Source organism: Populus trichocarpa, chromosome 8 (assembly GCF_000002775.5).
Source record: "Populus trichocarpa isolate Nisqually-1 chromosome 8, P.trichocarpa_v4.1, whole genome shotgun sequence".
NCBI classification, from domain to species: domain Eukaryota; kingdom Viridiplantae; phylum Streptophyta; class Magnoliopsida; order Malpighiales; family Salicaceae; genus Populus; species Populus trichocarpa.
This window is the reverse complement of record NC_037292.2, coordinates 9,983,107-9,997,272: the sequence shown is the minus strand read 5'-3', so window position 1 is coordinate 9,997,272 and position 14,166 is coordinate 9,983,107. Positions and strand designations below refer to the sequence as shown.

Genomic DNA, 14,166 nt, shown 5'->3' with positions numbered 1-14,166 from the left:
ATTCAAACCTCGTTGGGAGGATCAAGTTTTTTTTTTTATGAATTCTTAGTTTTGACGTGGTTTGTGATTGAAATAAATAGGAAACTTAATTTTGACATGAAAACACTAACTTTAGAATGTCTATGATCACAACAAAAGAAAAAAAGAAAAGACTGGCTAATGTGGAATCATATGCAATTGACTATACTCCAATACTTTTGCCAGGATCGTGATTATTTTTCATGAGAATTTGTGAAAATTCAAGACAGCCGCCCAAAACCTAACGTTCAAAACCACGATTCAACGGGGCTAGACTTGTTGAGTGTCTACCGCACCGCCGACGTCCAAAAGTTGCCTATGGGTCCTATTATACATGCTTGTTTGGTGAACATTGGGGATGGATGGGAACATATACCAGTTTCCCAAGGCCCAATAAAACAAGACTTGTTTGATTTCATTTTCACAATCTAGGGAGGCACTTCAAAACCCCCCCCCCCTCCACTTTGTCTATCCAAAGGAGAAAGAAAGAATAAAAAAACCGAAAGAGGAAAAAAAATATGTTAAGCTACTTTTGATAGTCTCTTTGAGAGGCAAATAATAGATATAAAGGGAAAAACAGTTATGAAAATGATGTTTCCACTTTGTATTTAAGAAATCAACGTTGATGCGATTGCAAAATTTAAAGATTTAGCTCCCATCACTACTAGAATATTTAAATTTGTTGATATTATAAATTTTCTATCGGTGTTTATACTCACGTTTCGTTAGCAATAAACTTGTTGACGTGATTATGGACAGAAATAACATGTCGAAAAAACTCTCGTTATTGATTTGTGGTCTATCAATAATAATTTTGTAGATGGATTTACCGACGGAAAAATCCAGGAAACTTCTGCTTACTGGATTGAAAATCAAACACTTGTACTCCGAAACCATTTCATACGCAGGAAAATCATTGATTGTCTGTCTGCATCTGAAATCTATGTTCTCTTGATACATCACATGTTAAAGCCCATAGAAGACCACGACTGCTTCAGTTCATCAATCAATGGACGAAGACAAGCATATATATTCTTACCTGGACTACTAGGGTCGGGATTGACTATAGATAAAAACATGAACTTCGACCTCATAAATATCCTTGGTGGCAAGTTGTAAATCGTGAGTATTACCGGCCAACAAGAATAAAGAGCAACAAATAACTCGAATAGATTAAATCTGTTTGTACATAACCCAAGAGACATATTCCTTAACTCCACTAAAAACTGAGGATGCTCCATATAAAATATTTCTAGGTTTTACCATCGAAAGGGGTGCATCATCACTCTATTTACCGCATCATGTGAATGATGCCATGTTATGTGCTCAACAGTCTTTGGTGACATAAATAACCTATACAATATATAAGTGACTGAGAAGTATATAAGTTTTCTACGTGCGACAAAAATCATTTCCCTGCTAGTTCTAGGTTTATAATAAGCATGCTCACATGTTCTGCACTCGGTCAACTCTGTAGTTTCAAGGTAATACAACATGCAGAAGTTTGGACACATGTCAATTTTATGGTATCATAGGTTAAGGGGTTTCATCATGGATTTAACATCATAAAAGTTTTGTCTCGACCTATTTTCTTTCGGTAAAATGATTTTTTCTCATTCGACAATTCTGTCATAACCGGCCTCGCTCAACCCATGATCTAACTTGATGGTGAACACATGTAAAACGACCGATAATTTACTGTGCTTTATGCACTCATCCCATAATAGTTAGTCAAAGTCTTTTATAAGATCAAAAAATTGATCGTGCATGCATTAGGTTCTTCATCTACTATTTGACATTGATCGACATAACCCTGATTCATTCCCACCGCATCCATAACCATATTCATATAAGGATTACTATTGTTATCTACAACTTTATACACATTGCTAAAACTAAAAGTTTACCCAACCATCCTTTATACTATGGTATCATGAGGAACATATGGTTCTCCGTGTGCAAACCAACACATGTATCTCTTAATGAACTTTTTTTATAGAAGATGCATCGCTACAACATCTAGATCGAGAAACTTTTTTTATTTTTACACTTCTTACATGGACATTTAATACTGTCTTCACTAATATTTCACGGATTAGATAGTGTCTAATTAATAAAACCCTGAACCCCATTATAATAATTCATCCTACACAACCCTTCAAGTGAATCTCGATACATTCATGAACGGTCATCCATTGCTTGTGTCAAATCTATATAAAATACTGATAACAACATGTATTGAATAATTACATAAACTAAATAAATAATAGAACATTGGTTTAGCTCAAACTTATTTAAATTATTTTAATAGTACAACTAATTCATTATCAATTACCTATATAAATTTAAAATTCTAAACATTAACCGAAAATTTCTACAAACAAATACAATTTTACAAAATCTCAAACAATCCTAACACATACATATCATACATTCATACAATAAATTTCTATGAAAAAAAGCTATAAAACAAGTCAGCACCCAGATAAAATGCATACACTACAAAAATATGCAATAAAAAATAACATTTTAAAGTTAGAGTTCAAATAAAAAATGGATAGTTTTGTTTACTTTAATTGGAGAATCCTCAATAAAATTTGAATCAGAACAGTAATGCTGACAAATTGAGCGTTAGGATAACTGGATTCATAGTGGGAGGTTGGTTTGTGATAAAAATAAAGGGGGGGTACGTGTGGTGTTTGTTGCAGAGAAAAATAGAGGAAAAAAAGAGAAATGAGTGAGGGAGAGAGGAGGATCGTTTGTCAGGTCATAAATTAAATATTACAAACGAATTTACCGATGGATTTAGACATGTCAACAATTCTGTATGTAAAATGACATATCATCATACCTTTTAGCTTCTTTTTTTTTTTCATTCATTTTATTCTCATTATAATTCCTTCGATATATACTGAGAGAATATTTTTATCGGTGTTTACCGATAGCTATTGTGATGGTATATTCAGTCGAAAAAATTCACAACAATTTAGCGATAAAATATTTATGCCGATGTGTATTTGTTTATTTTCTAGTAGTGCATGACGCTGTTCAATTACAAATCATACCACCATAAAAAGAATAAATTAAAACCCCACGTTTTCACTCCCAACATAACCCAATTTCTCATCATCGGTGGAGGCAGCTGAGCACATGTACATATTGATAAAGGTTGAATACTTTCAATTTCTTGATGGTTCGTTTCATTTGGAACTGTGTTCCAGAAGGTGTTTCATTACATTTTGATTTTTTTTATTTAAAATTATTTTTTTATATTTTTTATCGTTTTGATGTATTAGTATCAAACATATTTTTTTAAAAAAAATAGTAATTTGATGTATTTTTAAATAAAAAACATTTTGAAAAAACATTTGCTATCTCATTTCTGAACACATGTTATTCCGTTTATAGAATGATAATATTTTTAGTTTGTTGACAGGAAAAAGTTTGTAATTATTCGTTCAAAAATAGTAAAAAAATAAATAAATTCGAGCAAGAGGTTATTCATATCACAACCTTCTTGTTTTTATTTTTTATTTTTTTCGATGATGACAATTTATGATAAGATAGAACAGCATGGAGATAAATAATTACAAGAAAAGAGGGACAGATGCTCGTAGCCATATAAAATGTGTATTCTGTTCCCTGTCCACCCATGACCGCTTACGTTTATAAAAAGCTACCCAAAAAAACAACACAAACAAGATATTTCCACTCACGAAATACAAGGACAGAGATGGAGAGGCTCGGCGTGCTCTGCCTGTTCTAGGTGGAACATGTAACAGAAATATACCCGAGTTGATGAGTCATCACAAGTCCAAGAAACCAACCTGTTAGACATAAAGATAGAATCTTTATATTCATCCTTATATCCCTGTCAACTATTCAGTCTGGTCTCTGTATTTTAAATTTGGTCAATTAGGCCTTGGATTTTCTGATTTGTTAACTAGCGCTGTGTTTTTAATTTGATTATTAATCAGGCCTGTTAATTCATGCTGTTCAAGTTTACCCCAGAGATCCTTCTGGTAATAAATGATTGATTCTCACAATACAAAAAACAAGGATTTAAATTCATTATATCATCGTAACACAGTACCCAAGTGCAGATCTCCTTTAATGGAAGCGAGGTTTGCCGTAAAGAAAGGTGAGGTGATGTGAAGAAAAGGGTTTATTCATTGTGTCTGCCACTTGATCCATGGTGCATAAAAGCTACACTTGCGCAGCTTCCTTGAAATTGTATCTATACAGATAAAAATCAATTTTTATACTGTGTTCAGGTCTTGCATGAGACGTTGGATTAGAGGACGAACAGGCTGTTCCCAGATTAAATTAAAGCGATGTGAAATGCCCTAGATGTCTAAACTATCTTCCGAAATATTGAGAACAGAGTCGTAAAAACTCTGAAAGAACAACGAGCTGACGACCCTCATGTTTTATTTTGACGTGCGAGGAAAACATTGCTAATTAACCCTTGATTCATGAGTATACAGGAAATAAGTAAGAGATTCAATCGATAATTATGACGAATGGGACAATTTTGTAATCATCGATCAGGAAAGGCAGTGCAATTATTTCAATGCATATCGGAGGCATGTAGATAATTAATCATTTCAAATAGATTACGTGCAGCTTTTAATTGGGAGTTCAAAATGTTAAATCACATCCAAGATAGGAGAGAGAGGCAGCGCTAAACAGCATGGTTTACTTTATATCATTTCACTGACTGTGCAGAAACTTTTCAAGAGTTCACTATGTGATATCATTGCCCAATGTTTCGCCAAAAGTATTGAGAGAAGTTCGAGTGAGCTTTTATCATTTCACCTTTCATAAAATATTTCACTTTACAATGGAAACTACGATACAGTTGTTAATTACCCCTCCATATATAGTTATTAGCAGTGCTTGCTGTATTTACCACTCCCTTCTGTAAAATCTATATATCCTCTACGATATATATACGTTTCTCATTCTATCCCTGAAGAAAAAATTAACAGCGATGGCGTTAGAAACTTGAGGGACCAATGTTACTGACCCTCGACGAGAGATTTCCTGTAGTGTGGTAATCTCCGTTCATGTATTATCGTTTGTAGCATCATTTTCTTCGTTTTTTTTTACTAGATTTTAGTCGTCTTTTCAGCTTTAGTCAAGAAATTCTCCGAACAATGGCGTTAAAGATATGCCTTTGTGTAAGAAAATAAATTGTTAAAATGGTTAGATAGAATCTATCATGACTTCTTTTTTGGCTTTATTGGAGCAAAGAGAGTAACTATATTCTGTTTAGTCACAAAAGATAGCCTTTTACATTAAGCTCCATTTCGGAGTTTTCAAGCTTCTGGCCCAATTTTTTAGCGCATACTTTTAATAAATAATACACAAACGCTTGCGTAAATAAAAAATAGTCTTGCGTTTTGATGTTATACTCGCTGAAACTTGTTCGAATCTTACCTTTGCAGCAGGAGTTTTCTTTCCCCATTCCTGTGGGCACTGGCCTGGGCCTTTAGGTCCTGCTGACTCGAGAAATAACTGTTCCAAATTAGATCCTTTCTTATCGTCGGTGCACACGACCTGTCAGTAATAAAAGAAAGAAAAAGGCATTGATCATATTTAGAAATTGATGAGTGCTGTAAAATTGCATAACTAGATCCTCATGAAACCTCCAAGTTCATAAATCCAAGGACAGTGGAGCTAAATAACTTTCAAGTGGGATTCAATGATGGAGGTATCTCTCCTGGGGATGACCGACAAGTTTCATCAGCTCATGAATGCTACTGGACATTCTATTAAATGAATTTTATTTTAACACTCGGAGTCAAATATATACAAGACATTTTCTTATTATCGACAAGGAAAAAAAGTTATGATTGACACTTCATGAGGGGCAGCTATTGATTCTGACACCTTGAACTCTTCTCAATTTCTCTGCACTATTCAGCATTGATCATTTGTATCCTCTTGATGTCAATAATACAACATCATGTTCAAATAAAAAAGAAGGAAAAAAACAGAAATGGGAAGCTGTGCGCGAACACACAGATGGACTTGTTTATATTCTTTCGAAGTAGTGGAAGAAAAAATAAAGGTTGAGTCTAGCAGGGGCTAGAGCTAGACTGCCGCATGAAAATAAAAAAAAATTGACGAGAAAAATCCAACCGGTAACAATCGGTTCCTTTAAGAAATTAAAAACTTGCTATGTGACGCAACAGGGCTATATTGCCACTTGCCAGCCATGGATTCAACGCTGGTGAAAAGGGATTAAATCTGAAGAAAAATACTCGTAATTTATCATTAAAAAAAAAAAGATATTGACTCTATCACGATAACTGTGCACAAGTCGTGCTTTCATGGAGACGAAGAGCAATACATCAGGATATCTAATAATTAATCTCTCGAGAATTTAAAGATGAAACAGTGATAATCAAGTGGAGTATATATATTGACAGCCTACGACAGGTCTCTGGAGGGAAAAAGAACAAGGAATCAACGGTGATGAAATGAAGTCCACGGTGCCCCAATGAGCCCTGGCATGGTGATAATAAAAATTGCGTCATTATATGCCACGTCTAGCCATGGGATTGGTAGCTTCTTGACCTATAGCGTCACGAGAGGTTCTAAAAGTTTTCATTTAATATTTTCCCGCACCACAAATATATCTCATTGGCGGAAGACTATCGAAATATTGCCTGTTATCGTGCCATAAAATTCCCTTCATTGGATTGAGTAATAATGACAGCATAGAAAATTCTTTTTCACATTATTGTGGCTTCCATATGCAAAGTGCTGAATGCGTTTCCATGCCCAGTAGCTTTTCCATCATTGGGGAAAAAATCCTATTAAATTTTCAGTAGTAGGTTTGGCAAGACTACGCCAAATGAGATAGCCCACAGATTTGACATCTACACATGTGCGTCCATGAATTATGTGATCATCAGCATTTCTTTTGGTGGCAAGTTTTCATTTAGTCAAGTTTATTTACGCTGGCTGTCTTTCAGCTGTAATCTTGAAGATACATAGCAGCAAATAATTACAGAGATGGCTGCCAGCAGCGTATAAAAACCACCAAAATTAGCGAGAAAAGTCCTCCCAATGCATGCCCTGTGTTTTCCTTTTTCACTAATTAATCTCTCTCGGATGGGAAATCGGAGACTAGAAAAAAAGTGGAAAGCAGATTAGCCACCGTTGATGGATTCATTTTGTGATCCTGTGGCGGTGATCAGCACTAATTGATTTCTGGATTTTGCGAGATAGCGAATAGGAGCGGAAACACGTTCGTGGAGACTTAGCAGACTGATTTTACAGTTTTCCTATGTACTTTTGAATCCTTGCAAGTAGAAACAACTGTAACGCCTATGATGATGGCTACGTGTACTGGTGTCTTAATTCGGAAAGGAACAGTAATTCCTGTCTCTTCATGTCAGGAATTTATTGTTGGGTTTCGTTATTTAGCCACTGGATTGATTAATGAGATTCATTATTGAATTTTACAGTAAAATCATGGACAGATTCGTAATCTTCTTGAAGATTTTTCTACTCTTTTTCCCCTTTATATTATCATTTATCATTTCTCACCTATTAAATCATGGACAGTAGTCAGTCCTCCTCTGCATGCAAACAGCTCATTAAAAAAATAATTTTGATTGTAATGCACATTAAATATTTATTTTTCATGATTTGATATGTATTATGTTTTTTTTCATGGTATTTTTTATTTCAATAAAATAAAATAATACATTTAAGTTAGATTTTTACAGATATTGTACTGTATCGTAGTTTATGTATATTTTTTAAAAGTATTTTTTTATTTAAAAATATATTAAAATAATTTTAATTTTTAATATTAACGTATTAATAACTTTTCAAATAAAATATATTTTAAAGATCACACAACTTTATGAGGTGAAATAACCTTACTGTTCCCTCTGTTAAAATCAAAGCTGTCTTGTCCTTTGTGTTTTCGAACTTGGTCTCTTACACCAAAATTGGTAAGATGTTGGTCAATTAACTACTTTTAATAAGTGCGTTTAACAGGTTAACATGTTAGAATAGGACTAAATTGCACATTTTAAAATACGAGTACTTGATTGAATTTTGCTCTTTTTTTCCGAAAAACTCCCCCGTCCACTCAGTGTCGTGGTTATTCGTTGGCTCGTAATCATTCCCGCAACGAAATCTCCCAGGTTGCGCGCCGGACATGAAAGATCCCAGCGTCGAGGTTGTTGGAAGTATTATAAAAAGTTCGATTCAGTCACCGTCTTTCTTGAGACTGCAATTTGGCCTATTTCTAAGCATCTAACTTATGGCATTTATTGATGGGACAAATTAACCCAGTTTTGTAAATTTTTGTATAAACGACCACGTTTGAAACACAAGGATTGAGACTGTAAGGAAATCAATTTTACTGAAAAAATAGAAAGGCTCAAACATAAAATGAAAACTTCGAAAAATCATATCTATGAAAAATTATACATTCAACAAATAAAAATTATTCAACTGTAAATAATATATTTAAAATTAGCGGGAAAAGGATGTAGAGCGGGTTTAAGACTCTGAACAAAATATTATTTTTTTAAAATTTAATTTTTTAATTATTTTTAATTGTTTTAATGTTATAATTTTTAAAATAAAAAATATATTATTTTAATATATATAAAAAAACACTTTAAAATAGTATTTGGAAAAATCTCTACAGCGCTTTGATTAGATGTTAAAAATAAATTAAAAAAAACAGGGAGTAGAGTAGGGGCTAGGAAGGAGTAGGCAATGATAAATCAGATGCCACCCTACCAGGTCGCTTCACCTCCGTTCTTGAAATGGAAAATCAATTTTCCCGGTAAAACAAAGAACCCCACACTGTCTTACCTTCTCTCCCCTTTCCTTCATTAATCTACTTCCACTCTAAAATATATAAAAACAAAAAGAAAAGCAAAAAAAATTTGCATCCCTTGATATTTATATGGCTACAACACCAAACACTGATGGACATCCCTCCTCCATCTCTCTCCTAGCTCAACTTCGAAAGCCTCTCTAGCTTAGCCCTTCACTACACAAGAGCATCCCGATCACTACCCGGTGGAGTCTCCGGCCATCATCGCGGCAAGATGAGAGGAGAATGAGAAACTATTATCATCAAAGGCTGCGATGTCCTACTCTGATTGCTTATCAGACCTTCTCTGCGGCGAGGACTCCTCCGATATATTCTCCGGCGAGTCGCCGGAATGCTCGTCGGACCTTGAATCGCATGACTTTGTAGAAGAATCGTCCATTGCTGGTTTCATTGAAGATGAAAGGAACTTCGTGCCTGGTTACGATTATTTTTCTCGGTTTCAATCCCAGTCTCTCGATGCTTCCGCTCGAGAACAATCTGTTGCATGGATTCTCAAGGTTTTTTAAAAAATCTCTACCTTTTTCTGATATTTTACTGTATCATGTTTAACAAACTATTTCAAAGAGATCTGTGCCGTCGAGCTGATCAGTACAGAGAAACTAGCCATTTATCAGCCGTTGGATGAACTGTTTTCAATGATGGATTTGCGGCGCACGTTAGATTAACTCAATAACATCTGCTTACTAATTCTTTTTTTTTTAACCATAGGTGCAAGCATGCTATGGATTCCAGCCATTAACGGCGTATCTCTCTGTCAATTACTTGGATCGCTTCCTGTATTCTCGCCGATTACCGGTAATTACTTGTTAAACTTTTTTAAATTATAATAAAGCAATATAAAAATAATTATCATTATAAATCGAGGGACTTAAAAGTAAACGATTTTGACGTCGGTAAATACACTTGACTTTTCAAACAATGAAAAAGGCGTTAGTACCTCACATAATAAAGAAAACCAGAGGGGCTATGGTGAATTATTTACGGATGGAGTGGGGAAATTGTGATTTTTTTTTTCTCGGGGAATGGATGTCCATCTTTTGAACATGAACCGACCTAAACAATTAGTGTCAAGGCTTAATTTGCCATAAACTTTAACAGTGGATAACTTTGTTTCTTTGAGCGCAATGTGGTTTAATATTTTTGAATTTTTTATAAAGTTTTAAATTAATTTATTTTTTTGGTTTTGTTTTGATTTACTATCTATAAAAATTAAAATTAAAAAAATATTTTTTTAATATTTTTTTAGATGCAAACACTTTAAAGATAATATTTTAAACTAACCTGGACGCCCAATGAGGCTCTGTATCTATTATTATGCTCTTGTAAAGTTTTGTACTCCGTATGTTATTCTGTTTTAGACTTTTATCACATTTTGTCCGTACGTGGAACATGTGTGTATATTGTATGCTTTAAAAATGTAATCATAAAGTATTACTTTATAAATAAATTAACGGTTGAATAATAATTAAACATTTATCATTATCATTATCCCCTTTTTTGTGATAACTATTTTTTTTTAACCATGATTATTAAATGCATCCTGGTAATTGTTTTTGGTTGCTTTTACTATTTCATTTCAGCAAACCGACGGGTGGCCATTGCAGCTCTTATCTGTTGCTTGCTTATCATTGGCTGCTAAAATGGAGGAACCTCTGGTTCCTTCTCTATTGGATCTCCAGGTATTTGCCTGATCATCTGTGATATGAGTAGTCCTCAATTATGACTCAGGAGACTCTATAATTAACCAAGTTAATTCCTGCATTGAGTGATGTGAACTATATTGGTTTGTAGGTTGAAGGTGCCAAATATATCTTTGAACCAAGAACAATTCGGAGGATGGAACTTCTGGTTCTCGGCGTTTTAGATTGGAGGCTAAGATCTATAACGCCATTTAGTTTTACAGGTTTCTTTGCATGCAAGCTCGATCCAGCAGGAGCCTATACTGGGTTTCTGATTTCAAGGGCTACGGAAATCATTTTATCGAATATCAAAGGTAATTGATACAAATACTACATGCAAGTATGATATCTGACATACATTTTATACGTTTCCGTACATATATTGACTAGTATGTATATATATATTTTTTGGTTTATAATGTGAGCAGAGGCGAGCTTTCTTGAGTATAGGCCATCCAGCATTGCTGCGGCAGCGATACTTTGTGCAGCCAATGACATTCCAAACTTGTCTCTTGTTAATCCTGAACATGCTGAATCATGGTGTGATGGGCTAAGCAAAGTAAGAATTAATGATTATGATTGCGGTTTGGTTGTTTTTTGAACAAGTACAAACTAGTATCCCAACTCCCAAACGTATCAAACTTTTTGCAGGATAAAATAATCAGCTGCTACCGGCTAATGCAAGATCTTGTGCTTGACGATAGCCGGCGGAAATCCACAAAAGTCTTGCTACCTCGACTTCGAGTAACAATTCGGGCCAGAATGAGGTCCAGTGGCAGTGACTCGTCATCCTCTTCTTCGTCATCATCTTATAAAAAGAGAAAACTAAATAACTGCTTATGGGTAGTAGATGATGACAAAGGAAATTCCGAGTGAGGGGGGAGAGCAATAAAACCAAGAAGAGTGGTTGTGGGGGGGATGTTAAAATAAAAGAAAGGTGGTCCAACTTATATGAAATCCTCAAATATTTTCTTCGAGGGGTTGGAGAAAGAATTGACTTGAGTGATGTAGATTATATATTTAGTGTATATAGGTTTGGATATGGGAGAGTTTGGTATGGAGAATTTTTTATTTTTTTAGTGGGCTTTGCCATTCATCATTTAAATGGCATTGCAGATTCCCAAGGGAAGGGAATTCGTTACATTAATATTTTTGTGTGAGAAAGTGAATGAAGGAAGGAAAGAGAGAAATAAAAAGCTTCTGTTTAATATTATATCGTGGAGTCATGGAGTGTTTAAGAAGTGGGGTGCCGAAATTCAATGGCAGCATTGATTTTTGAATGGAAGCGAAGGAGATGGCGGGGCCCTGGGCATTAAGCTTCGCGGAAAAGGAGGCAAAGAAAAATCAAAATGGTTTGCAGAAGAAGGGATAGAAGCTGAACCTCTCATCTTTGGCCGCAATTATTGCCTTGCTTCAACGAGATGCATGCATTTCTTTTGATGGCATGGCATGGCATGGCATGGAAGGAAATAACATGACTCCCAAAATGAATTCCGACACATGTTGATATGTTTATAGATTTTCAGAGAGTGGTTTGTGTGTCCATGCTCTAGCTAGGTGCATGCCACACAAGTGTGTATGTGTGCTTTTTTGGCGGGAATTGCCTCTTCTGATGGCCTCGATCCACCTTGGCCTAACCATACCATAGACTTTGTCCACGTGTGTGGCCGTTACACGCGTGTACACTTTTTTATTTTTATTTTTTATATTTTTTTTTGTCTGAGATGGGAAAATTAATACCTGTTTCAGGGCCTGAGTTTAGGCTCGACAATACGAAGGGTCTTTGGGGCCTTTCAAGCGTGTTTGTATCCGATTTTGATCGATATAATAATCTAATAAATTTTTTTGCTCTTTGATATTCCTCTCTCCTCTCTGTGCATGGCATGTGATTGACAATAGTAATTTTGTAGCTTTCTGATTTGTTTTATTACTGTACAGGAACTTTTAAAAAACAGGTATGGAATTTAGTGAGGCCACTACCATGAAGGGCCTAGCAGATTGAAGCGATTGATTGGCCCCGCAAGTAATAAAAATATATTTCTGTCATGAATATGACTCCCTCATTTTTTTTTTTTTTTAACGTGGATATCCGGGTCAGCTTGTGTGCACTTCGAATAATCCCACGGACCCTGAAATTAACGACCATGTAAGCCTCCAGTGGCCATCATATGAGCAACTACAGGGTTCGAACCTGAGACCACAGAGAGAGCAAACCTCTTGGCCCAAGCTTTTACCACTGGGTCACCACCTAGATGGTTACGACTCCCTGATCTTTAGTTACATGATCCGTGGCGGTTTAAATGTTTTTTTTTATAAAACATTATATATATATATATATATATAGATTTTTTAAATGTATTTTTATAATTTAAAAAATCTAATTTCAGGTTAAAATTTGTGTGTGTGTGTGTATGTAATTAAATAAATTGAGAATTATGTGAGTAAATAAATAAATAAAAAAGTATATTTAAAAGTAAAACTTGAAAAATCAATAAACATGTGTAAATTAACATTTATCTGGTTGTGTTTGCTAAATTTATTTATTAAAATAATTTTTTATCTAAACAAATGAATAATAGAATTAAAAACAAATTAAATTGATTGAATAAAATAAAAAAGAAAAAAAACATCATGCAAGACTGCACATATTAGAAATATTTTATGAAAATATTTTTTTTTTATTTTAAAAAATAAAATTCAAATTTAAATTCATAACTAAAAAAATAATCATTATTTAAAAAAGCTCTTCGAACAAAATAAAAAAAAGTAGAGGTAGAAATTTAAATATAAATAGAGAAAATAGAGAAAAAAACCATTAATTTAAAAAAATTAGAAAAAAAAGACATAGAATGTTAGGCGCGGTTGGGCCCTAATATTGTTTTTGTTTAAAAATATTCAAACGTGTTGTTAAATTTGAAAAATCAAGAAACATGTGTAAATTAATATTTATCAAGTTGTGTTTACTACAATTATTTATTACAATGATTTTTTTTATTTAAGTAAATAAAAATAGAATTAGAAATACAAATTAAATTAATTAAATAAAATAAAAAGGGAACAAATTCATGTAAGGCTACACGTATTAGAAATATTAATTGAAAATATTATTTTTTATTTTAAAAAATAAACTTTATCCATACAAAAGATAAAATAAATTTAAAGATGCATAAAAAAGACTCTTTAAATTTAAAAATACATAACTAAAATAATAATTGTTATTTAAAAGAGACTTTCTAAGTAAAATGAAAGAGAGGGAGGTACTAATTTAAATATAAATTAAAAAAAAAGAAAAAAACCATAGAAATTAAATATTAATTTCATAAAAATATTTAATATGATCTCCTTTTATCAAATAAAATCATTTAACATAAATATTTTTTTTTAATCTAAATGAATATAAACAATACTTTTATCTCTCTACAAATAAAATCCAGTGACTTTTCTCTCCGCTCTTCTAATCAAAGACTAAAAAACAAAAACAAACTATACTAAAATAAATCGAAAAAGCCCAGCTAGAAGGTATTTTGTTGACCACTTCAGATTACTCGGAAGAAATTAATTGTAAACTAATTAGTTAGGGCATGTTGTCAA

General features: G+C 33.5%; 1 protein-coding gene across 1 annotated transcript; it reads left to right on the top strand.

Moving 5' to 3' along the window:
• Positions 1 to 8,792: 8,792 nt before the first annotated feature.
• LOC7471482 (cyclin-D1-1) lies at positions 8,793 to 12,431 on the top strand. Its single transcript, XM_002312475.3, has 6 exons — positions 8,793 to 9,393; positions 9,605 to 9,691; positions 10,477 to 10,575; positions 10,688 to 10,889; positions 11,004 to 11,134; positions 11,227 to 12,431. The coding sequence occupies exons 1-6, from the start codon at positions 9,151 to 9,153 to the stop codon at positions 11,449 to 11,451; spliced, it is 987 nt and encodes a 328-aa protein (XP_002312511.1). The 5' UTR covers positions 8,793 to 9,150; the 3' UTR covers positions 11,452 to 12,431.
• Positions 12,432 to 14,166: the final 1,735 nt, after the last annotated feature.